Raw genomic sequence first — 27927 nt, forward strand, 5'->3', positions numbered from 1 at the left:
TCATTAGCAATACCCTAAACTCAATATAAAACTCTTTCTTCAACTCAAAAATCAGCCTACCACGTTTTTCCATAGAGCTGAAACTTTAGAGCAGAAACCCATTCAACCAACTAATATTCACACAATTCCGAAGCTTGGTGGTGGAAATAGAGGTACAGAGGAACCTTCCCTCTCTTCCTCACAACCTCTCTCAATTTCTAAATTGTGACTATGAATCAAAGTATTGTATTTTGTTTTAGATTGATCAAAGACCAAAACAATGTAATATTTGGTTTTTATCAAAGAGATGTCCAATTTCAACTTATCAATAATAGTGATATATCTTTTCAATTCTCTTACTTTCTTATTTTCCATATTAAAATAAGTGACGACTCCATTGTAAAACCCTTTGCCTAAGAGGAATAATAACATCAATAGAATCTCCATTGTCTCTTGAGAGGCTATAAACACAACTCCAACCCATTCGCGTGAGTTAAGTGCCAAAACCCCGTAGAAAAAGTTTTGGCCAAGAGGTGTAGTCTTTCACACCAGTTAGCTTAACTGGGAAAATCACTTATTATTGAATAAGAAATTTATAGTTCAATTCCTGCCTATATAGCAAAAATCAATTGATGTCTTGGCCTGAAGATGAAGAACAATTATTATGGAGTGAATGCCAAAATTTTGAAATACTATCTTATCATTTTTTTTATCTCAAAAATTAAATTTGTAAATTCGTACAAGCATCAATATTCTTCACATTACATACGGTAAGAAGAAAGATAAAACAAATCAGGTAATAGGCCTATGGCATTTTTAAAAAATTCTAGTAAATCATTAAACATATTGATACAGGCTTGTCTTGTGAATCAGGTAGGCGTGTGTCTAATAATACATTCACACATAACTAGAATATTTTATCTCGCTTCCATCGCTGAAATTGTGACATTATTTAAGGAGCAATTTTCTAACTCAATTATAGAATCCTTTTGCTCTCCTGCAATTGTGTTGATAAAAAATGAAGGTTGTTTTGGAGGAGAGAGTTGAAGGGTTTCATTTGAAAGCATAGAAACAACATCTAGCATAGTAGGTCTATCTGTTGCTTGGTCTTGTACACATAAGAGACCAACATGGATACATCTCAATACTTCAGATATAGGACACGATTCATCTAGTATTGCAAGGTCTATCAGCTCTAGACCCTTACCTTCATTCCATAATTTCCACGCCTGATACAAGCAATTGTATACACAACATTAACTATAAAGTTCAAAATTCCATGTATAAGTTATTAAGTGAGAAACTTACATATCCTATAAGGTTGAGTAGATCATGAGATTGATAGCGACTATTATTTTTCTTGCCACACACAATTTCTAATAGTAGGACTCCAAAGCTGAATACATCAGTTTTGATCGAAACGACGCCATTCATTGCATACTCTGGGGACATATAACCGCTGATGTAACATTGACCAATGAGCTTAGTGTATGAAAAAGAGCGCGCGCACACACACACACACACACAAATAAAGTACTTACTACGTTCCGACAACTCTATTTGTGTTTTCTTTTGATTCTTTCAACCCAAATATTCTAGCCATACCAAAATCAGATATTTTTGGATTCAACTCCTCATCAAGCAAAATGTTGCTTGCTTTTAAGTCTCGATGAATCACTCTTAGTCTTGAATATTTGTGGAGATAAACAAGTCCTTGAGCAATGCCTTCAATGATGTTGAAGCGTTTTTTCCAATTTAATAAATACTTTTTAGTAGAATCTGACTCAAAATAGAAAATAATGTAATGGAAATGATAAGTATTGATTGACTTATAAGAAGAAAAAAATCATGTAAGCAAAATTTCGAAGCAATGAGCTTTTGACCTACCAAAGAGAAAGAAGTCTAAGCTTTTGTTGGGCATATACTCATAGATTAGTATTTTTTCTTCTTCTTGAACACAAAACCCAAAAAGCCTTACGAGATTAGTGTGTTGGAGTTTGGCAATGAGAACAGCTTCATTCTTGAACTCTACCAATCCCTGTCCAGAATTTCTTGAAAGTCTCTTTATTGCTATTTCTTGCCCATTAGATAATTTACCCTAAAAGTATATTGCGTTAGTAATATTTTACTCAATGTCTTTATTCAGTCTTTGCTAACATTATTTAATTTTCTGTCAAGATTCTATTGAGCCGTTGAGCTCAGTTCAAGAGTTAATTTATTTATTGGACGAGTTGGATTAGCTAGGCTAGGTCTTATGTTCAACTTTCCTACAAAAATAGAGAGAGAGGGAGAGATGTCAAGAACTAACCTTAAAAACTAGTCCAAAACCACCCTCTCCTAACTTATTTTCACTTGAGAAATTACTTGTAGCAACAGAAATGCTTTCAAAGCTGAAGATTTGCAACTCATGATTTGCTTGCCCATCTTATTTTGTTTATGCACCTTATCATATACAGTGGTAGGTCTTGCATTACCTCCAAGTTCTTGTATTAGCATATTTTGTTTCTTTTGTCTCTTTCCTGATTAACAAACATGCAAAATATAACTTGAAAATTTGTTGTTGCTTTCATTAGTAGTATAGCTGAAACATTTATAGTTGGAATATCAATTACCTTTTGCTTTGTGTTTTTTGCATTTTATATAGCATATGAAGCACAAGGTGATAATAATAAATCCCCCAACTGCCACGATAGGCCATATCCACCACCTGTTTGCCTTCTTGTTATGATCAAATGATGCTTCAAGGAGAAACAATTTTTTTAATGTTCTACTAGCAACAATATTTCTTTTCATTCTCTTTCTTATCATTACTATTCTTTGAGATACATAAACCGCTTATGCTTTAGAAATCAAACTAAGACCGATAAAATTTATCGCTTTGGCTTTGAGCTATAGGGGGCTACAAATCTGTTGATGAGGTTAGGACCCTTTGTTCATAGTATAAACTATTGATAACTTCAACCATTGAAACTCTTATTTAAATACATGCTTAAAAACTCTAATTCCATAATAAGAAACTATATGGATCCTTCTATGACAGTTCCAGTGGCGGAGCCAGGAATTTATCTTTGGGGGGCATCTATAAAAATTTGTGTGTGTGTATGAAATCTAAATAGTAATGTACAATACTTTATAACTCAATATATGCTATAAACAACAGTTAAATACATGTTAATTTTTTTTGAAGTGCTAAATACATGTTAATATAGTAATATATACTTTATATTTTAATCAAACTAATCAAGTACATTTATAAATTATAATGTCATACGGTATATAATATATTGATTATTATAATAACAAATAATGTATTATAAGGAATATAAAAAAGAAAGCAAGTGAAAAGTAAAGTAAAGAAATTAAAAAAAAGCAAATGAAAAGTAAAGTAACACGTTTAGGAGCACTATACATGGATGAGGGGCCTACGGAAGCTTCAAATTTGTCTTTCACTATTTCTTATTTAGTTTAGTCACACTGAACTTTTACTTTTATGTTGTAAACACAAAACTGTAGTAGCATTAATATCACTTTTTCATTTACCAATTACTACTCATCACATTAGCCATTTGTAATATTTTTTATAGAATAGTATGTATCTCTAGCATTATTTTTCTATTTAAATAAGAGTTATATTTATTTTTAGACTTTCTTAAATATATATGTATATTATTGGGTATGGGGGCCAAAATGATAAGGTTCTTTTAAAAATTTTCAAATTATTTAGGATAATTCAAAAAAAAATATTCATTCATTTTTTTCAAAAATTTGGGGGGGCCAAGGCCCCCTTCAATCCTTGTGATGGTCCGCCACTGGACAGTTCTTTGTCAGAAGAATTTGTGTTATAAGAGTTTGAACAAAATTAAATAATTTTTTTTTGCATAATACTAATTGGATTTGTTCTTTTGTTTGTTTTATCACAACCCACTAGAGATAAAGCTTATGGCAATTATTCAACTAGTTAAGAAATCAATAATGCGTATTTATCTATTTTTACCATGTCGTCAACAAAATAATCCGTTAATATAGTTGTACACATCAAGCAATCAAATTATCAATCCTATTAATACAAATTAAAGCCATGCATATATGATATGTTCCTACTCTTTGTATAGAACATAGTTAGTAAAGTAGGTATTTATTTATAGATCTCTCGCTTACTGTATGAAATAAAAAATACTCAATAAAATACATGTTTTCTATAATTAACAATTCTCACTTAGCTAAAGTCATAAGAGGGATGAAGGGGATATGCAATAGAGAATTAAGAATCACAAATAGAAAAGCACTAAAACACAAATCCAAAGTGGAGTTGTCACCACCGCACACACTTGGTGCGATGGTCGCTTCACAAGTATAAGTGCTTGTGGAGTGTGGGGGGTAAGGGCCGTGGTTCAAGTTTCTAGGAGGAAACTTCACATATATATATACACTTAGATTAGACTAGAGTAGAATTTCTATCTTGTTAAAAAAAAAATTGAGTTGTCAAAAATAAAAAAATTCATCAAGCCAAAGCAAGGCTACAAAAAATAAAAAACATGGATTGAATTAGGAATGTTCAAAAGGAGTAATAATAGAAAAGAAGGGGGAGAAGAAAAGTTAAAAATAGGGAAAGGAAGGGTTGGAGGAAGTGTAATGGTAAGTAGGGTATTAATAATGGAAGAAGAACAACCTAAAAGTGAGAGAAAGGCTTGGAGAAAGGATAATGGTTAGATAAGAAATAATGTGGAGAAAAAGAGACTGAAACAAGGAAGAGGAATGATTATGTAAAATTATATGAATGGATTGGTATAATTGCTTATGGTTTGATTTGTAAAGCTAGCAACTCAATAGTTTCCAATATTAAATAATTGGATTTGTAAAGATAATATTTTATTATTTCTTTGTATTTAATAATGTTTAAATAAAAATTTTTTTGATAAAAAGGTGCAACAAGGAGAAACTTTTGTGTTTCCGAGGCTGGACCCCACACTTATGAGGTCCACCCTCATGTGAGGGTGAAAAAGCATGCAACGGAAACACACCGTACCATCTCCGCAACAAGAGTTCACAAAATTAAATGCAATAATTTTATTAGTATAGATTAATGTGATAAATTGGGCATGAGGTAGACTCACGAGAAAGTATGTATAATCTCCGTGCACCAGAATATTGATATGTAAAATCCGAGCTCCAAATTTCACAGCCAGCATCGTCATCCTCATTTGTAGATGCGTAGGCAACACAAGAACAATTGTTCCAGCACTTGGCCTCACAATCCTTAATGGACAGGTTGTCACTTTCATTAAACTTGAATCCATATCCGCTTTCGTACATGAAAAACTCGGAATCAGTGTAAGATGGAAGAATAATCCTGCACTGAGGAAGCTTTTGCTCCGCACATCCTTCAGTTACGTCATCAGGACTACAGCGGACTAGGGATCCGCTGTAACCATTAAGGTTTCCCAAGTAATCTATAGTTAACCGTAGGGGTGTTGTGATGTTTTTTCCCAGAGAGTAAGTGAAGTATGTTTCATTCTCATTCGATACATAGCTAAATACATAGTTAAATTGGAGCGCCAATTTGATAAGTTGAAATGGCTGTTGTTCAAAGCCTGACTAGTCCAATAGTTGTTCCCATGCCGTAAGATGACTAATCGATCTGTATGGTTAGGATCCATGCCAAAGGTAAAGTCCCCTGCCTCAGGTACCTTCGTGCCTCTCCATGATCTTAGAGACCAAGTATGTCCTGTTTTCCGATTAACTCCAAGTTTCATTCCTGGCACAAGTGTGTCAGTAGGATAATCAAAGCTTTGCCACAATTGTCGCCCTGTACTAAGTTCACGCAGGACAAAATTACCATTATCAAGTAGAGCAGCAGCAGTATCATTACTTGCTTGTCCAGAATATAACACAATAGAAAGCCCCCCATTGTATGAAATTTTCAAATTCCCGTAACCATCAATAGTAAGACTACTTCCAGAATTGTTAAAGATTGGAGTGTCTCGATTGGCAACCCACACTACATTCTCACGCGGGGGTGCACGGTCGTCGTTGTACCATATGCCTAAATAGTAATTGTTATGTACAAGGGCGAAGAATCCCAATTTAAAGTTTCCTTGACCTGAAACTAATTCAATTCCATACTTGATTTCCTGTCCTTGCACTAATGTGTCTTGCTGGGAAGATGGCTCCAGGAAGAGTAGCAGACATAATAAACCGAGGATAAGTTTTTGAACTTTGCTTGCCATGGTAGTCTTTGATTTTTTTGTGAGCTTTGGTAGAGGAAGGGATCAAATCATAAAGTGCAAATATGGTAGAACAAGCTCTTATGCAACCCCCTAAATTGAACAATAAATTCTATCAACCCAAAATCCCGGGCTAAACTCCAATAACAATACAAATCTATTCGTCAAAACCCATTTAAAATATCTCAGAATTTGCAAAATAATATTATTTTAATAATAATTGTTTAAATCAACACAGTTTTGAAATTATTTATGAATATATATCATTTATTTTTTTAAACTGTGTTTTGAAAACGTGATTCTTATGAAGGGATCAAATCACATTTAAGTGCAAATATGGTACAACAATCTCTTATGCAACCACATAAATTGAACAATAAAGTCTATCAACACAATGACAATACAAATTTATTCATCAAAACCCATTTAAAATAACTCATAATCTGTCTCATTATCACTTCACAAGTATCAATTCACATTTACTTGAAGAAGCCAAAACTTTGAGTGAAGTAAAAATAAAAATGAAAGAAGTATGAAGTATCAATAATTCAACAATTTCATGGTTACAAAGTTTTAACAGATTTGCAAGTTGTTAGGTTCTAAGACTTTAGGTTTAAATGTATTAGAACTTCATTATGTAATGTTGGTAAACCATGATTAAAATGTTTAGTCTTGTTTTAGACTTATTCAAAGTATTTGTATGTAAAGTTGGAATTGAGTAATTGTAGAAAATTTCTATTGACTTTCTACAAGGTTCGATCGATTGAAAATTAGACTCAATTGATCGAAGCTTGTGCAGATTATTTTTTCTGCAGATTTTCCAACTCAGCCCAAACTCGTTTGACGTGTAGGGTTTTATATTTTGCCTTAAGTATAAAATGAGAAACCCTAACCACGTTTTGTGTTGTTATTTATGCTATATGTATGAATCTCTTGTGAGATCTAGATGTATTTGCCTTCATACATACTTAGGGTTTCCAATCTCAAGATTGATATCGAGAGTTTGGTGATCGTTTCAGTTGTTGTACAAAGAGCTTAAAGAGAAACACAAGTGGGAGTACTTATGGTTGCTGTGAATTCAAGAAAGAAATAGTTTGTGGACTCGGAGCTGTCACGTAGTCGTAATAGTAAGTTTCCTACTCGAGGTAGTAATAGGATGTTAGTAGTCTAAGTCGAAATTGTGTAAACTTCAATTCTTTCATAGTGGATTTGTTTTACCTTGAAGATAGCTAGTTTAAATTCTCTCCAGGTTTTTTATCGATTTAGTTTTCCTGGGTTATCATATCGTTGTGTTATTTTTTTTTTCTTCACTATTTCAATGATATGATTTATTTGTGTTAACCTAGATCTGCATAATTTACCTAAGTTAATCACTTGGCTAAATAACTAGGTTAATTTGTTTGTGTTTAAGGGGTCTAAAAACGTACACAAGTGATCATACACAAACTTGCAAACTAGCTCTTTTTTTTTTTTTTTTTTGAGAAGCGAAACTAGCAAACTAGCTAATATGCATAACTCATATTCTTTTCTAGAATATAGAGGCACATGAACACTTGTTCTTTAATAGCATATCCTAAGTAATCTACTAAGAGACGATCAGCACACTTAAAGTCTAAAAAATTAAAATAAACTTTAAAATTATGCATATATGTAATTTTGAATTGCAGCAATTAGAAACGTTTCAAAGAGGTTAAAATTGCGTTCTTCGTAAAATCTGCAAAATAGTATTATTTTAATAATATAATTGTTTAAATCAACAAAGTTTTGAAATTATTTGCAAATTTATATTATTATTATTATTATTATTTTGTTTTGAAAACATGATTTTAAGTGCACAATCAAGTTAGCGTAAATTCTATTTTAAAACACATATTTTGTTAATGTAATTATGTTTTCAAAATTCGATTTAGAAAAATGGATAAATTCTCTAAAAAATTCAAATTTAAGCCAAGTTAAATTATTATAGGTCAAATATTAGTCAAATCAACATGAAATAAGCATAAAAGATAAATATTTTAAAAAGTAGTTGGAAATCTAAAAAGAAAAAAGAAGAAGAAGGGAAATTTCATTTAAGACCCTATAATTTCAGTATATGACAAATTAAATCTTATAAGTTTAAAAGTAACAGATTAAATATTATAAGTTATGATTATAAAATTAACAAAAATGAATCCATGAGATTCTAAAAAGTAACAGAACTATATGATTTGTTATTTTTGAAACTATACTATGATTTAGCTTTTTACTATCTAAAATTGAAGGGTTTAATTTATTGCTTTTGAAATTATATGATTTTTAAAAATTTTTTTTTTACACACTATTTCTACGTTTTACTCAAAGAAAAGAATTGTTAATTAGAAAACAAGGCAAAATATGAATCAAAGGATAACCTCAACAGGTGAGAACAATAGTATCGTGCTTGTCAGATCTTTGCGCACATTCAACACCGTCGAAGCCAGTTAGCCACGTCAGACAATCCGTTTCCTCTGCAATTTTCAAGTTAAAGATCAACCATACTATTAATTTATAATAATAAATAAAAAACACAGAGTGAAGGAAATAAATTTTTTATTTATTTTTTAGTTGAGATTCAGTGTGGTTACAATTACATTGGATTATATTGTTGTAGAAGTGAGACCCTTGATCGAGGAAGTGTAGGAGAGGGAGAGAGAGCCTTGGTGTGACTTGGTGAATGAGTGAATCTGATCTTGAAGGGAGACTAACTCATGCCTCATGGGCTAATTCTCATCTTCATATTTAGAGAAGAGATGCTCTGACTAAGGATACTCTTAACACGGAGAAGTCCTTATTTGTTTGCATGGGATAGCTCGCCAAACGGGCCATTAGATGTTCCCTTTTTACCGGGAAAAGGAAACATATATAATATGGAAGAAGAAGAAAGAAAGAAGAAAAGGTTCATAGCATAATAAACAATTATTCTGATATGGAGTTGGCTGGTCAAGTCATGTTAAACTAGTAGCAATATACGCGTATTTTAAGAAGAATCTATGAAGTAATCTAGACAGGGCAAAGTTTACGAGACTATTAAAGCATACGCGCATGCTCAGATATTGATGATGACTGATGAATTTCATTAGGGCTTGTTTGGATTGAGAGGAGAGGGAGGATGAGTGGAGGAGAGTAAAATAAAGTTGGCTGAAAATAAACTAATTTTAGATCAATTCTACTTTACTGATTTACTCTACTTTATTTCCCTTTCCTCCCCCTCAATCCAAACAAACCATTAGTTTTTTTTTTTTTTTTTTTTTTTTTTTTTTTTTATAATTTTTTTATTTTTAGGAATTCCATTAGTTGATTTTCCTTATTGGGTCTTACTAAAGTATGAATTAAGGACATACATTAGTAAAATATTTTAGAAAAATATTTATGAAAAAAATAAAAAATGTGACTAATTTATTTTTTTATAGTTTTGTCAAATTTTTATTAAATCAATAGTTATCTAAAAAGTTTCCTAGACTAGGAAAAGTTTACAAGACTATTAAGGCGTTTGGTACGGAGGAATCTATATTACTTCTGGCATCCAGATTCCTAGGAATGTGATTCCTTGCAATCTGAATGCCTAGGAATGTTGCTATTCCTATGTTTGGTTTCATTGGAAATCTTTTAAGATGCCTAGGAATGTGAGATGATAATGTTTGGTTTATTCCTAGGAAGTTTAAATGAATTATTTATTTTTCCTATTCTATCCTTAAATTTGAATGTGAACTACCAAGTCCTTTAAAAAAAAAACAAAAATTCCTCTAAATAAATAATGAAAAACAAAATATAAACTATTAATAATTTGTTGAGCAATACACACTACAGCAAAAGTGAATACCTAGTGATGGGAATGACGATGCTACATCCCACTGACGAAGATAACATTAATGACGAAGTCATCAGGAACAACGAAGAAAGCTATCATCACTGACGAAGGCAGGGAGTCATTCAATGCAGTCAATCAATGACCTGAGCAGTTACGAAATCAATCAAGCAGACCGTTGGGAACTTCTTAAAAGTCTCATTATTGGACCAGAGGCGTTACTTGAGAAAGCATTAACAACCCCAACGGCTAGCCCCTAAGGCCGCAGGTTTAAACCTCTCATATAGTCAATAGAAGGTACGGAGATACACTGACACTTTGAGAGCATATTCTGATTCTTTACTTTGTTTGGTCATTATCCTAACTTTGGCATTGGAGACGTTGTGGCAGGCACCACATCGGTGACCCTCATCAAGCATACCCTCGCACACCGCAAGGGATTCCATCTGCCCATTCTTACTGACGAGTTTGTGTTTCATCACCTCCTGGCAATAATGGAGGGTCCCATTCAAACTTTTTTTTTTTCTACACGTGAAAACTAAATAGAATTTTGTTAAAGAATATATCAACAGAGTTGTTTATTCTATTTTTGTTACTTTGGCGGGAAAAGATATTGATGATTTGTTTTATATTTTATCTTAATTGCTTAAATGATAAGGAAAATTGGTTAAAATTGTCAATTTATAAAAAATATAATTTCCCCTGACATATGATTCCCTAGCGTGATTTGCAACCAAACATGAGAATCTTTAACATTTCTGGGAATCCTAAAACATTACCCTGTACCAAATGCCACATTAAAGCATACGCGCATGCTCAGATATTGATGATGACCGATGAATTCCTTTATTTATTTATTTATTTATTTTTTTATGAATTCCATTAGTTGAATTTTCTTATTGGGTTTTACTAAAGTATGTACTAAGGACATACATTAGTAAATCATTTTAGGAAACTATTTATGGAACAATAAAAATGTTACTAATTTTTTTAAATAGTTTTTTCAATTTTTCATAAGAAGTTTCCTAAAATGAATAAATAATGTATGTCTTAAGGGCATATAATATCGGATGCCCTTAGAATAATGATTAATAAACTATATTAGGAAAGTTTTGACACCACTTTCATAAAAAAATATAAGATTGTCAAAAAATTAATTGCTTTATCATTTTCCTACAAAATGTTTCTAAAAATAGTTTTTAAACCAATACTTTAAGAAATCTCATTTATAATTCATATTAGTAAATAATATTGTATTCCTCATTAGTATTTCATTAATTTAGATAATGTTCACAAACAAGGGCATGGTTGACCACGTTGTTCCTGATCTCCAAAAGCAAATCCATTTATTATCTACTTCACGAAGAGACTAATCTTTGCTATCCCAGTTGCTTTGAAGGGGAGTCATTCTTGAATTTAACAATTCAAAACAAACTAATATTGCTGAAGAAGCCAAAGCATGCTCTATCTCTTGATGTACCCATCTTTGATCTGTCATACATATGCGTACAAGATGTTCATGCCTACCTGTCTTTTATTAGGGTAATCAAGTAGATGGTCTCAATTCCAGTGTTAAGGGTCTGTACTAGGCATTTTGAGGAATTGTATGCCTTTTTGTTTGTTGTGTATTATATTTGGGATTAGAAACAATTGAAAAGGGATATAGGTTGATTGAATCATTGATAGCACTTGCATATATAATTGTTTCAATCATAATTCTACAGGCAAAATGATCAAGAGTCGAAAAGCATAATAATTTAATTTTCGACTAAGTTGTAATGTTTTTATTGTCAACAATAATAGTTTATTCTTTATCGTGCCAAGATTTCTTATCTTACAAGATAATAAAATAATTGAAATCAATATTTCTTTAGTCCCAAAACATCAACATTTTCATATTTGTATTTAGAGAATATTACATTTTGAACCCTACAATTTAGGGAGTGTAACAAACTAAACTCTACAATTTCAAAAGTAACAAATTAAAACTAACAATTTTAAAACAAATAAATTAAATCTTGAGATTTCAAAAAAGTAATAAATTAAACTCAAAGGCATCATATTTAGAGTAGAAGTGGCAATTCATGTTCATGAGTTTGTGTTGTGTTAACTCATGAGTATTCGACTATATGAGTTAATATTAATCATACAAGTTTATTAAACGGATTAATATTCCTCGATGCTAACATGACTTGCTTAGTAATCTATAGTTAACCATGTTGTTGTTGTGATGTCTTTATTAACAGAGTAATTGAGGATGGGCCCATGAAGAGTAGCAGACATAACAAAGGGAGGACAAGTTTTCGTGCTTTGCTTGCAATGAAAACTTGAACAAAGGGAGGACAAGTTTTCGTGCTTTGATTATGCTCCTAATTTTTTTGGTGAGCTATGGTAGAGGAAGGGATCAGATCAATGGTAGAACAAGCCTGTTAAGTTATGATTTTTTTCATAACATTTGTTTTGGCTAATTCCATGACAAAAAGGTGTTGTAATTTCATTAATTTATTTCCTTGTATTTTTGTGGGATTTATTTGTATTGGGTTTAGTATTAAGTGGTGAAGATTTGATCAAGACAGCTAAAAGTCACATGAGGAGCAAATGTCGGAAGCTAAAAAGTCAAGTGCGTGCCAGTTGTGGAAGTTGAAGAGTCATGTGCTAGCTGTGCCAGCTATATCTCGCGACTCAGGTGACCTGCGAAGTTGACCCGTGAATTTTCCCTGTTAGCAGAAATTTGACTTTTTGTATTTTTTCTCCACTCATACCATATATACCCTCATTATCCACAGAAATGGTAAGGAGCCTATTGAGAGAAAAATCCTAAGAGAGGTTTCTACAACACAACCACCTTATTAGAGAGAAAGCTACTTATTCTTAAAGAGAAATTTTTGTAATCTCATCTCTTTCCCTCTCCCATTGTTATACTCATTGAGAGGAGATTTGTACCCAAACACTACCCACACCCATTCAAAGTGTTAAAGGGTGTTTTTGGAGCTTGGGAAGCATTGGAAGATGCCAAGGATGGTGGATGCAATATGGAGCCTATTACGGGATCTAGAAAGTTAGAAAAGACACGGTTCGACATAACCTTGTTGGAGCAAGAAGCTTGGAGGGCTTAGGTGCATCGGGTAGATTATGCTTGGATGGTCTATTGTTATTCATGTGTCCCAATTGATTTTCTAGTGGATCATTTACCACTTGGAAGGCGGCGGAGAGGTTTTTCGTTGTGTTCTTCAGTTTCCTCTTCGATAACACGTCTCAGTGTTATCTTTGTGTTTGCTTCTCTCTTTTCTACTCTCTTCCTTTTAATTGCTGCTATGTTTGTGATTAATTATGGTTTAGAGTGTTTTGCCAATTTGGGTATTGCTTATATTTATCATTTTGCACATCAATTGTTTGAATATAAGTTTTGGATTGTAAAACTTGAATTTGAGGGTCTAAACAATCACAAGTGTTTTACATACTAAGTTAGTTTTTAATTGTTTTACATTGTTGTTTATAATGTGCATGCTAGGTATTTGATAAAATGTCTCTTAGGCATTTTCTCACTTGTTTGGACTCTGATGAGTTTCAAACTTTGGGGTTTCTCATGTTTTCTCATTAGGAACATGTTTGGTTCATTGATTGTGTATTTAACACACCTTACCCCAGTGCATTTTTCTTGCTTTGGTCATGCATTGAACATAACCACCTCTTGCACACATTTTTGCTACCCTTGTCATGCATTGGTCTATACCTTATTTCTTCATCCTAGCATGTCATGTTTACCTTATGCTTTGTAGCATTTTGTTTTGTCTTTTGTTTGAGCTTCATTTCTCATTCATCTTGCACCCCTCATGCATCATTGTCCTTATTCATACCTTCATCTCTTGCCCTCAATTCTCCTTGGCCCTTTGTCTATTTGTGTCAAAAAGGGGGAGAATATACTCTAGAGTAGTATACCGGAGAGTTTTGTCATTTCTATATGACTCTTGTGCACATTCTTAGGGGGAGAAATTCTATTTCTTGTGCACATTTGTAGGGGGAGGGATATTCCATAGGGGAGATGCATATACCAAGGGGGAGAAGACATTATGTTAATAAGAAAACTTTGTTTTGTTTATTTTTCTTTATGTTTGTTTTCTTGTTTGCTTTATGGTGCTTTAAGTTATATTTAGTATCTATGCTTTGTTGTTCTCATTGCATCGTGTTTGTATGTTGGACATACATCCTTATGCTATTGTGCTTCTTTGAATGCATATTCGGATGATCATTTGCTTTGCTATGTGATCATTGTAGTCATTTCTATATGACTGTTTTGGTATATGATCAAGTTGCTCATATGTTTCACATCATATTTACTTGATCGCATTTTACTTGTTACATTATACTTGTCATTTTATTACTTGCTTTACCTTGAGGGTCTAATGTATTTTGTGCAAGTGTTTTAGGTTACAGGTATATATGTTCCAAGTTCATCACAGCTTCTAGATTTAGGTGTGTGTGAGTTTTGCCATTGTTCCCAAACTCACATTTAAGTCTAGAGTCTGTTTTAGGATGTTTTGTCACGGAATAGTCAAAAGGGGAGACTGTTAAGTTATGATTTTTCTCATAACATTTTTATTGGCTTATTCCATGACAAAAAGGTGTTGTAATTTCATTGATTTATTTCCTTGTATTTTTGTGGGATTTATTTGTATTGGGTTTAGTATTAAGTGGTGGAGATTTGATCAAGACAGCTAAAAGTCACATAAGGAGCACATGCCAGAAGTTGAAGAGTCAAGTGCCAGCTGTGGAAGTTGAAGAGTCATATGCTAGCTGTGCCAGCTATATCTCACGACTTAAGTGACTCGTGAATTTTCCCTGTTAGCAGAAATGTGACTTTTCATATTCCCTTTCCACTCATACTATATATACCCTCATTACCCACAAAAATGGTAAGGAGCCTATTGATAGAAAATCCCTACGAGAGGTTTCTACAACACACCCACTTTATTAGAGAGAGAGCTACTCATTCTTAGAGAGAAATCTTTGTAGTCTTTTCTCTTTCCCTCTCCCATTGTTATATCCATTGAGAGGAGATTTGTACCTAAATACTACCCACACCCATTCAAAGTGTTGAAAGTGTTTTTGGAGCTTGGGAAGCATTGGAAGATGCCAAGGATGGCAGATGCAATATGGACTTTATTGCGGGATCCGGAAAGTTAGAGAAGACATGGTTCAGTGTAACCTTGTTGGAGCAAGAAGCTTGGAGGGCTTAGATGCATTAGGTAGATTAGGCTTGGAAGGTCTATTGCTATTCATGTATCCCAACTGATTTTCTAATGGATATTTACCGCTTGGAGGGCGGCAGAGAGGTTTTTCACCAAGTTTTTCGGTTTCCTTTTCGATAATACGTCTCGGTGTTATCTTTGTGTTTGCTTCTCTCTTCCCTACTCCATTTCTTTTAATTGCTGCTGTGTTTGTGATTAATTATGGTTTAGGGTGTTTTGCCAACTTGGGTATTGCTTATATTTATTATTCCGCACCTTAATTGTTTGAATATAAGCTTTGGATTGGAAAACTTGAATTTGGGGGTCTAAACAATCACAAGTGTTTTACACACTAAGTGCGTTTTCAAAGCCCTTATGCAACCACCTAAATTGAACAATAAAGTCTCCGTATCAATACAAAATCCAGTGCCAAACTCAATTATCTAATCAAAACAACACATAATCTGTCTCAATATCATTTCACATTTACTTGGAGTACTCAAAACTTTGAGTGAAGTGAAAATGAAAGGAAAAAAAAGTAATGAAGTATCATTAAATCACAGTTTAAAAAACTATGATGTTTTAACAGATTTGCAATTTATCATACCGAACTTAGCAAACTAATATGCATTACTCATATTCTTTTCTAGAATCTAGACACAAATGAACACTTGTTCTTTAAATAGTATATCCTAACATAATCTAGTAACAGTGGATCAGCTCACTCTAACCAATTAAAGTGAACTTTAAAGTCATGCATAAATGAAATTTTGAATTGCAGCAATTAGAAAACTAAAATAGAGGGCATATATTCTTGGAAGAATTTGCAAATTATTATTATTTTAATAATAATTCTTTAAATAGACACAATTTTGAAATTTATTATTATTTTGAAATATTGTTTTGGAAACACAATTTTAAGTGCACTTTCAAGTTAGAGTAAATCTTATTTTGAAACAAAAATTTTGTAGATGAAATCGTGTTTCAAAAACATGATTTCGAAAAAAAAAAACCTAGTTGGTGCCAATTTAAATAATTATCGATCGGTCAAACATTTGTCAAATTAGCATGGAATGAGCTAAAAAAAAAAAAAAAAAAAATCCAGCAGTCAAATTATAAAGTAGTTGGAAACCTAAAAAGAAAAAGAAAAAAAAAAAAAAAGAGATATTTCAATCCATGAGATTCTAAAAAGTAACAAAATAAATTTTAATCCATTTAAATGGAACAATAAAATTTATTTGTTACTTTTTTTATTTATTAATATTGATAGTTGGATAGTTACAAGTTACAATAGAAATGTGCCAACTAGTAGATTGACAAGATTTTTAGTGATTAATTTGTTACTTATAAAACTATATGATTTATCTTGTTACTTTTTAAAACTTAAGGGTTTATGGTCTCAAAAAAACTTAAGGGTTTATTTTATTGATTTTGAAATTAGATGATTAATTTGTAATACACACTATTTCCACCTTTTGGTTAAAAGAAAAAAAAAATGTTAAACACTAATTATAGGTTTAGAACGTAATTTAAGAGGAAAAAAAAAGAGGTCAAAGATGAAGCAAATGATAACCTCTAGCAGGTTAGAACAATAGCGTTGTGCCTATCAAATCTTTACACACATTTGACGCTGTCAAGCGTGTCTCATGTCCACGTTAGACTCCTTTGTTTCCTCTACTATTTTCAATCTAAAAATCAATCACACTATTCAATTAAAAAAAACACACACACACGCACAGAGTGAAAAAAATAATAGAAAGAATTGACATTCAGAGTGGTTAGAATTACATTGGGTTGTAAAACTCTGGAATGTAGTACAAGTGAAACCCTTGACGAAGTGTAAGAGATGGAGAGAGAGCCTTTGTTTGACTGGAGAATCTGATTTTGAAGAGAGACTTTGACTAAGAAGGTATGCTCTTATAACATGGGGAAGACCATATTTTGCATGGATCAGCTCACCATTATGGTCTTCTCCATGTTATAAGAGCATACTTTCTTAGTCAAAGTATTCCTGAAGACCATATTTTAATTACATGATCAATGAAGTTATCGAAACAAGACAAAGCTACATGACTATTAAATGAGTTATGATATTAAAGCAGACGCGCATATTGATTATTTATTTTGTGGGTTTTATGGGATTTGAACGCTAGTGTTTTAATTATGAGTTGATTTTACTTGTTCATATTTCCTATTAGTAATGATATTCCATTTCTCATTAGTATTTAATTTAGACAAATTTACAAACAAAGTACCATGGTTAATGACCAGATTGTTGATGTACCATCTGTCATCTTAGTGCAAGATGTGCATGCCTACCCGTCTCTTACTAAGGTAATCAAGGAGATGGTCTCAATTCCGGTAATGTTAAGGGTCTGTTCTAGGCATTTTGAGGAATTATATTTCTTGGAAGCTGTTTGAGTATTAGCAACAGTGTGATTCCTGATGACATGGATTGGTACATTAATAGGCATAAATTCTGGTCTCATTTCTTTCCGAGTGCATCTCTTTGAATTGAAGAATCATTCATGAGAGTAAGGGAAGACACAGCAATTAATGATGTGGATACATGAAGATTATTTGGTGGGGTCATCATTTGCTGATCATTAAGATGGATGGAATGAGTGGTTGGTAATGAAAAAAATAATATTAATTATGAAATGGCTAGGCTTGCGCTCGCGCTTTAGAGTTATGCAGCACAAATTAAGCAAACGGCTAGGCTGCCTGCTTTTGCACTATACTGCAGAAGGATTGTGACATCTTGTGCATGCAGCATTACAGATGCAACTGGGGCGTGATGATTTGTATGGTTCTGAACTTCTCATACTTCTGAATCTGTATAAGGGGTCAGTTGAGTTGTTTGGGCTGTTGGGCACCATATACCAATGTGTTGGCAGAGATTACATTGCGGTTGGAAGATGCCAAGGCAGGGTTGTGTGTAATGCATCGTCTTGGCTGTTATGCAGCATGTGGATATTTCTAGGCTGCTGCATAGGGAATGTGTATTCTACTTGTTGTGTACATTTAACCATAACTCTGATTTTTTATGATTAATAATTGTATCTCATTGAGTGAAATCACTACCAAAGAGCCAAAATCTTGCAGGTGACGAGCATAATCATGCGTAGTCTGTCCCCCAAAATTTAAAATATACCCCAAAATATTACTTTTGGCCCCCCTCCTCCAAAAATATTCTCAAATTAACATTATTTTATTGTCGTGTGGGGGCATGGAAGCATGATGTAGAATGTGCTAGAATATTGAATAGCACCATACTTGTTAATAATGATCTGTTACCGTTGATTGGAGTCTAAAGGTCTAGAGAACTATCATGTGGAAATTATTAAAACTAATTTGTTTGATTTGTCAATTAATGATTAAAATGGAGTGAAAAATTAAGACCACTAATTTTACATTAAGGACAAATTATCGTAAATTTACAATTTAGGAAATATCTAGTGTTGATGTCCTAAATTTTGAAAATCCTCAAACAAAATTTCAAAAAATCACCACCAATGAAATTTGTATTAGTTTATTGCAACATGATCTTTAATTGTGCCAACAAATATTAGATTGTAATGTTAATTAAGGTGATAAAATTTGAAAATTCCTTAAATTTTTTTTGGTTTATACTTCGGCCCCCCTAAGCTCGAATCTTGGTTCCGTCCCTGGTTTGTCCTATATTTTGTTAAAATTTTCTCATTAAAAAAATAAATGCTGCAGAGTTTATAAGCAAAGATGCTAAATTGATCAAATGATGTGGAGTTCACTTCAAGCTATTAACAACAGCTAAATTCTCTCTGGGGACAATTCAGATAAGATCTATCTGTATTTTAATCGTATGATCTATGAAGTCAAATATACAGATTAATAGATTACATTACTATTAAGTGGCTTATGTAATTAAAGAAAACATGGATAGATTTGAAATGTCTGTTATGTTAAAAGAACGTTCCTCCACGTCAGGTTGGAGGAAAATTCTATCTACTCTTTCATTGCCTAGATGTAAATTTCTATCTGGTCTTTAATTGTCTAGATATGTTGCTTGACAAAAGTACATCCTTTTCTTCCATATAAATGTGGATCTCTCTGAAAAATACAGCAATAGTGCTTCAACAATGATGACATATCATTCACGATATACATTGTTGTTAAGGCCTTCGCCTATAGAATATTATTAGAGAGATTTCTACTACCAGAAGTTGAGCCTCTTCGGAAAGTACTTCCTAAATTGCATTCTACTTTTGAATGCTTCTATTGTTGAACAGGCATCTCAGAGCTATCTCATAAGAAGAGAATATAGCCCCATTCACCACAAATGCCCGAGCAACTGTAGTTCCTAATCCTCGCCAAAGCATGTGGTATCCTTCATCTTTTACAATCCTGCCAAAGCAATCAACAATGCCAGTGTATTTCTGTGGAGATGAGAGTGATTGAGCCTGTAGTCTGGTCTTTACAACATCTAAGGGGTAGCATGAAACCCAACTGGCAACTCCTGCTAGACCTCCTGCAACCAACATTGTGTTGAGGCTTTCTTGGCCACTCTTTCTGCAGCCAGGGTGAAGCTGCTCCCTCAAATACTCATATGTGTAGAAGTAGAAACCGTGAGAAGGAGCATCCCTTAGCAAGGTTATGGTTAAACCTCGGTACATCCCCTTTATACCTTCTGTTTTGAATATGCTTGTGGCAACACTTACTGGTCCTTTGTAAGGATCTGACTGATGTAGTTTTGTGTAGCTATTGTTCTGCAATTGAAGGCGGATTTTTACTAGTTCTACTGGGGTGAGAATTAGGCTCTGAAAAGCACCAGTACCAAATCCTCCTAGAGCAACACCTTTGTAGGAAGGAGGATCTGTTGCTGAAACAGATGAGTCAAGTGCTTGAGAGAGGACAGCATAGATCTGGAAAACTATGGCATTCTGCAATGTACAAACCCTCAACATGACTTGAGTCAGTGTAAAGAATTGTTATATCAGTTTTGCAAAACCAAAAACCATTTAAAGGAATCACGTTTACATTATAAATATATACATTAACACACAGACCTAAAACTGACTTGCCTGCAGCCTTATATTTGAAAACCAAGAATGACTCCATTTTTTCTTTTTGGTTGTGCCCAAGATTAAAATGTAAATTGCATCAAAATTTGATTATTAAAGTTTATACTTCTGGCTTACACTATCTCCTGGTATTATTAAAGCAGGCACTTTTATTGAATATTTGCTTTATACTTAGTGAGCAATAACTATTCCTGTATATTTTCTCTTACAATTAATGTCATGATTTGGTCTTAGTAACATGGTTTGGCAAAACCCAACTTCAAGAATCAAGTGAAAATATTCTTTTAAATAAAAAAATAAAAATCAATATAAGTTGATAATCAAAGATTCAAAAATAAATATAAATAATATATATTAACACACAGACCTAAAGTTCACATGCCTGCAGCCTTACATTTGAAAACCAAGAATATGACTCTTTTTTTTTGGTTGTATCCAAGATTTAAATGTAAGCTAAGTAAAAAAAAAACAAATTTTTCTTTCCGAGTGGTCAAGTAGTCTCAAGTTTTCCAAAATAATGAGCCATGAAAAATTCACAACAATGTGATGTTTCTTTTACCACTTGTGATTACACTCAGGAAATCAGTCGGTTTAACTAAATGACACATTGAAACAAAAATTCCAAACACCTTGTAGACATTAAACTTTACCCACCACAAGACCACGACCAAAGAATGAACGAGTCCAACCCCTTTTGGAACAAAATAAACAATAATATCGACAGCCTCAACAACTATTGAATCTCACTACTGGCAGCTAATCACCATCCAACTAATATTTCAAGATCATGCTTGAATGCTCAACAATTCATAACTCATTGAGCAATAGACCATTTCACTTTTTTCAAGCAATGCCCAAAACATAAACCATCGACTAAACATTGGAAATCTCAAGAATCAAAACATTCAACCCTTGCAAATCCCAAAAAAAAAAAAAAAAAAAAAAAAAAAAAAAAAATCAAAACTCAACAATCCAAAGCACCAATTCAAGGGAGATTCACATTGTACATTTGAAAGGCCATAATTCACAAAAATTTCTCACATTGATGTCCAAGACCAAGGTGCCGATCGGTAACTTCATATTGAGACACTAGCGGCGATTGGCACTTACTCTTTGAAATTCATTCTTTTTCAGACCTATATCCAATTTCTCTGTACACAACTCTAGGAATTACCATCATGCAAAATCCACACATTTGCTCAAACAAAGTAAAATGGACACACGATTCTCAAATGGACACAATTTTTTTTTTTTTTTTAAAAAAAGAAAAAAAGAAAAGAAAGTCAAATGGTTGCACCGAAAATGGGTGCGTTAGGCCCATGAAATAATTTAAAAAAAATGTGTGTTAAGCCCATAGACCATTTTCAAAAATCATCATCTTTACTAAGGTATTAGACCTGTGATTTATTTTTTCAAAAAAAAATTTCATCTTCCGAACTAGGGGAATTGCCCTACCATGTCTCAAAAAAAAAAAAAAAAAAAAAAAAAAAAAAAAAAAAAAAACTGTACAAGAGTCATTGAGCTCTCCAACTTTTTTTTCTCTACTTCTTTAGGTCAAATCATCTCCAAACCTAGAGATATAGAGCCCGATTGGATTGAAGGGTGAGGGAAGAGGAGTAAAATAGAGTTGGTCGAAAATAGACTAATTTTAGGCTAATTCTACTCTATTTCATCTTTCTCTCCTCAATTCATATGGATAAGGTCTCATGGTGCTTTTTCAGCAAGCCCGCATTTTCTATTCTCTTTTTCCCCTCCTAAAAATATGCTTGATTATAAAATAAAATAGTAAAAAAATAAAAATCCTATGGATCAAATTGATTAAAAAAAGGTAGTTTCACAAGAAATTCAACAAAAAATTTTAAAAGGCCCAATAAACTTAATTTTTTCCCTCTAACCAACTAGGGGCAATGGGCCCTTGACTTACTTTAAATTTCTTTTCATTTGAGCATGGTCTCACTTTCTGCTGGTTTTCCAATAATGAAATTTTTTGTAAAAATTTTATTAAAAAAAAAAAAATTAGCGTTCCTTCAAAATTAGGAAGACTTTTCTTTTATTCAAAATTCAAAACTTTCTTCTCAGCTATCCCTTTTTCAAATCGAGCATGGATAATTTCTTCGACAAAAGTTTTTGCAAATCATGATCTTTATATTCTTGCCAGTTAACTTGCACAAAAAAAGAGATTAATTTCATTTGATCCATGTGAGGATCTTTGCTCATCACGTGGAAAAAAAAAAAAAAAAACAAAAAACAAAAAACAAAAAACAAAACAAAACAAAATCCTACAAGGCAGTTAAGGAAATACCACTCATTAAAATATCTTAAATCCTTTTACCCTCAAATCAAAATTTCAAAATATCTGCCGCTGTGAAATGCCATCTCAGAAGATTTATCTATCACAAATACTATTAACTTTTCAATTTTGATTTTGCCTCCATGAAAAAAAGAGACAGAAAGTTTAAAATTAAAAAATACTTGGAGAACACTTTGAACATAAAGTAGCTTAAAAAACGATCTCTTCAATTATGTAATTATTCTCAAATAAATAAAAAAAATCAAGCTAAAATTGTTCAAAATTAAAAAAAAAAAAAAAAAATTTCAGATCCACATTGATAGGTAATTTTGACATAGTAAACATTTAAATTTTGAACAAACAATATTTGTAACAATCGTTGCATTTTGAATCATTTTTCAAACTCCACTGGAATCTATGGTTTTAAAAATGGGATTGGACCAAACAGTCCGGCCAATTCAACAGAGAATTGGGTACTAGTCCAATCCGATAAAAATGCCCAAAACCAATCAAAAATTGGTTAAAATTAAAAACCAAAGGTAAATCTGATTTTGCCCCCAATCCGGTTTTTAAAGCCATGTTGGAATCACCTTAGTCCAATGTGAGTCAAACATTATGACTAAAATCCTGAGGCATGCATAGATTAGGTAATTTAGAGAGATTTGACACTTTTATATAGCAAAAAAGGTGAACGACACTTCTGTCATGGAAGTTGGCATTTTTTTCCTAAAGCTCCAAAATTTCAAATTTCAATGCCACTTTTTTTGCTCCAAACATGCAAGTGGATAGATACAAGTTCAAAAACTTTTGGATAGATAGAAAGGAGGGCAATTTGGACTCTCTAATCAATTTACAGCTATAAAAAACACACCCCTTCCCCCTTACCTTAAAAAATTAGGAGACTTTTTGGCTATCAAATTTTCAGATCTAGTTTTGTGTTCTTGTAGAGAAAGATTATGTTGCTTTCATGCAACAAGATGACGACCAAAGCTTCATTAGCCATCATTTTCTATCTCTCAAACATCATTCTCACACCACTCAAGTCATCTCAATCATCCTCCCGAAGCCCTAAACATCATAGAATCATTAAACACCTAAGACACCATCTTTTGACTCTAAAAGCTTCATTCATCAAAGTCTCAGCACATCATTCTCAATATCACCATCTCAAGCTCACGATGATCAAATCTTGAAGTTCATTTCAAGAGTTCTCTATGCACAAAATCCGAAGACACCGAGTCGCACATCACTAATCCACTACACAGAACAACAACAACAAATCCATCTTAACCTCATGATGATCAAATCTTGAGGTTCATTTCAGTAGTTCTCCATCCACAAAATCTAAAGACATGAGGTTGCACATCACAAATCCACTACACACAACAACAAGAAGCACCATTACCTTTACTATGAAAGTGAGAAATCCGTGAATTATTTCAAGGAAGCAAGGGTGGAAACTTATTCTATATTTTTGATAGTGATCATTTGAAAGAGGATGTCACATGCAAGTACAAGAATCACAACTACTAAATTATTCATGCCTCTCTCTCTCTCTAGCTCTCTCATGATTAGTGTTCATTCATATCATGTATTACCAAGACGTCAGTAAATCAAATGCACAATAAGATCACCGCCTGCCATTTCCTAAAAACTGATCTACAGATTGGGTAGAATGGATGCCTAAACACATTTAAGTTGACACACTTTAGCTATTTTATTATTACGGTCTGGCTTTGCCACAAGTAAAGATGAAAACTTGATAAAATTTATTTATTTATTTTGACAAAAAGCTTAGAGTGTTGAGCATACATAAGTTAGGGTTTGTCAATCCTGATTTTTTTTTTTTTTTTTTTTTTTGAGAGGAATCGTCAATCCTACTTTGATTTATAAATATATTTCTGCTTTGATATTATAAATATATTTCTAATCTTTTTACTTGCAATTGTTTTCCTCTTTCTCATTAATAAATTGCTATTTCTATGGCTGCTAACAAGTTATAACATTGATTTGGATATTGTCATTTGCTTATGTATTGATAATTTAGTGCTTAATAGTCATTAGATTTTATAATTAATTTGTGTAAGTTTTTTTTTTTTTTTTTTTTTTTTTTTTAATTTTAATATAAAGAAATAAGTTAGATCAAAAATTTTTCTCAAACTTGAATTAACCCAATAAAAGATCCTTCTATTCTCAAATCAAAAGAAAATAGAAAAATTCATACTCTCATACAGTTATCTTTATTGAATTGTATGTATTGATAAATAAAGTCCATTTAATTCTCAATCTACATATCTCAAAATCCTAGCAACAATTTAGCCTATTCTATAGAGATTTGGACTATACTTTATAAACAGCTAATACCAATATTGGTCATTATTAATGGGGAATAGTTTCAATAATTTTCTTTTAACATATATCATCAATATTGGTGATTTTTCACTTTTTGTTTTACAAAAAGTAGAATCTTACAACTCTTAATTTGATATTCAAGATTCTTTTAACAAGCTTGACAACCATGGGTGGGACCTGTTTAAAGCCTCATAAATGATTCCACAAGAGCACTCATTAACAAAATCATACTTAATTTATCTATGAATTTGATGAAAGGATTTTTATATTATGGGTCTGTTTGGATACAGCTTATTTTGCTGAAAACAGAAAACTGAAAACACTGTAGCAAAATAAATTTTAAATGTGTAAATAGTACCATGAGGCCCATTTTTAATATTTTTTTTTAATAAAGTAGTTGTGGGTCCTGTAAACAGTATGTGAACAGTGCATGAACAGTGTACTTTGTCTCCTAAAAATTGAAATGCGTGCAAAAAAAAAATGCAAAACGTCAGATACAGGAAAATAATTTCTATACTATGATATGCTTTTGACTGAATAAAGACATTTGTGTTAAGCTAAGGGGCTTTTTGGTTGGCGTGTTTCCGTGACTCAATTCTCAGTTTCCATAACTCATAACTCAAAAATGGTAGGACCCATAGCAAAAAGGTTATTTAGGAAGTCCATAACTTTGTTTCCATCACTCAATTATCTGATTTTCCATTACTCATAACTCAATGACAATATTGTAATTAAACACACATAGGGGACCCACAAATAGTATTCAGCCGCAACTTTTGACCACCTTTTGACTTTTTTTTTCCTTTCTTCTCTGGGTTGGCTGTTCGGGTTTTTTTTTTTTTTTTTCATTGGTTCGGTCTGTTCTGGGGTTTTTTTTTTTTTTTTTTTTTTTTTTTTTTTTTCACTAGGTTCAGTGAGTTTGGGTACTAAAGAAGGAAAAAAAATTGCACCGGGTGACAGATATGAGGCCCACAAATAGTGTGAAAAATATTGAGTGATGGGAAATGAGTGATGGTGCCAAACAAACATGGTATTTTAGAGTGATGAGTGATGAAAATTGAGTGACAAAAAAAATAAACCAAACAAGGCCTAAAACTTTCTAGCTACGTCATTGGTAGGCTTTTATTCTTTCTTTCAGTCTAGGGCGCTTTTAGGGAAAAGAATAGGGATGTGCTATTCCTTGTTTGACGCAAAAAGTTTACCCCATATGCTGATTCCAAAATAGATACCACCTTTACATAGAAATTAGAATCCCCCATCATGTGGCCCAACGGTGAAGGAGTTCAAATAATCACTATCGTCCAAGAAATTCTTGTATTTTGTTTTACCAAAGAGAAAATCTAGATAAAAAGAAACAATGAAAGAACTACGGAGGCTACATACAAAGTAGTCAGAATCCAGATCGTATATAATATCGGCCAGAGGATTTCATTGACTGGATCATAAGATCAGATATTCTATTTCCCATAAAAATATATAATGAAAAATTATTTGTACTGATAATATATGTTACTAATAAAAGATACTAACTACTTAAAATTACCAATATATGAATAAATGAGAAAGTTTAAATTTCAAACTAATTACAAGTTCCAAGTTTTTACACCAAAAATAGACATAAAGTTCCAAATTCATTGGTTACAAAAGAAAGTCATCCCAATTCCAAAGTTACAAGGAAATTGCAAATTGTATTAAGATAATGAGAAGTGCCAAGCCCTTCAAAACCCATTACAACTTAATTAATAAAGTTGGACGATCTCATCATAGAAAGAAATAATTACAAGTAATTATAATAACTTTAATGGATGTCGTTTATGTTGCATAGAAGCTATACGAACAATCCTAAACTAATTCAAATTGATTCTCTAGAGTAGAATCGTAAGAATTGTATAGAGTAGGATTGTAGAATATCAAATATGATAAATATGGCTAGTTTTTCCAGCCTGATTCTTGATAGTGATCAAATGGTAATCAAATGAATTTCACTACTATCAGTTAAATAATGTAGCAAAACTAATATCAGTATCGTAAACGAACACAACTAAAGCACATCACTAAATTAATTTTGAATAAAATAATAACAGTAAAAATTAGTTCCAAATAACACCCATAACCAAAATTAAAATCCAAGAAATCCTTGGACCTAAACAAGGTTGTTAAGCTTTATTTGGTTGGGGAAACTTAATTGTCTAGATCTGATAAGATTTAATATCTCAAATGAAAATGAGTATATATTACCAACCCCCCATGTGATGACCTTAAATTTACAGAATCACTATTATCTAAAAAACCAAGACATGCAAAATCATACATACATTGTGATCAATTTGAATGTGATAAAATTAAAATCGAACTAACTTATGTACTGAGTATAAACATGACCTGAAAGGTGACAGAAGCCAATGGTGCAGCCATGCCTTTGTAGAGGGCAGCAGGCCCTTCCGTGGCCACAACATTGCGAAGGATGCTAAAGGCAGAACTGGCCTTCGACGACTGTTGTTGCCAGATACGGATGGTGTCAAGCGGATAACCAGTGATTACACCACCAATACCTCCAAAGCCTCCAGCCACAAATTCTCTACCCCAACTGCTTGCAAGAAACTCTGGCCAGAAATTCATTGTACCCTTCTTATTTTTTTCTATCTGTGGATGACCAAGTGATCATATTCTTATGTTAATGTTAACCCAATTGAGAATCTATTTGTAGTAAAAGATTTGAGAAACTATTGATATGCCAATGTGTTTTTTATTATTTTATTTTTCCTTTTTATGCTCATGAAATGTAGCTATAAATATGATTTTATTTTTCAGTGGATGACCAAGTGATTATATTAGCAGTAAAACATTTGAGAATATATTCTTATCTTAATGTTAGTCTTTTTTCCCATGAAAAAAATAAAAAAATAAAAAATAAATTTTGATGTACAAGTCATGAAATATAACTATAAATATGATTTTATATTTACAGTGG

The 27927-nt window shown here is 32.4% G+C and overlaps 1 protein-coding gene and 1 pseudogene across 1 annotated transcript; both read right to left on the bottom strand.

Annotated features, from left to right (window-relative positions):
- Positions 1–803: 803 nt before the first annotated feature.
- Positions 804–9069, bottom strand: LOC126725485 (G-type lectin S-receptor-like serine/threonine-protein kinase CES101; annotated as a pseudogene).
- Positions 9070–19319: 10250 nt separating this feature from the next.
- On the bottom strand, positions 19320–27575 carry LOC126725481 (mitochondrial arginine transporter BAC2-like). The gene is made up of 2 exons (XM_050430243.1): positions 27339–27575; positions 19320–20173 (listed from the first exon to the last, which is right to left on the bottom strand). Exons 1-2 carry the CDS (start codon positions 27573–27575, stop codon positions 19493–19495), a joined length of 918 nt encoding a protein of 305 aa, XP_050286200.1. The 3' UTR covers positions 19320–19492.
- Between the last annotated feature and the right edge of the window lie 352 nt (positions 27576–27927).

This window comes from Quercus robur, chromosome 5 (genome assembly GCF_932294415.1).
Source record: "Quercus robur chromosome 5, dhQueRobu3.1, whole genome shotgun sequence".
NCBI classification, from domain to species: Eukaryota; Viridiplantae; Streptophyta; class Magnoliopsida; order Fagales; family Fagaceae; genus Quercus; species Quercus robur.

Excerpts from the sequence above, each read along its gene's own strand:
- LOC126725481 (XM_050430243.1), bottom strand. The coding sequence starts at position 27,575 with ATGAATTTCTGGCCAGAGTTTCTTGCAAGCAGTTGGGGTAGAGAATTT. Across the intron at positions 20,174-27,338 it reads TGGCTTCTGTCACCTTTCAG|AATGCCATAGTTTTCCAGAT; the intron begins GTCATGTTTATA and ends TGTACATTGCAG.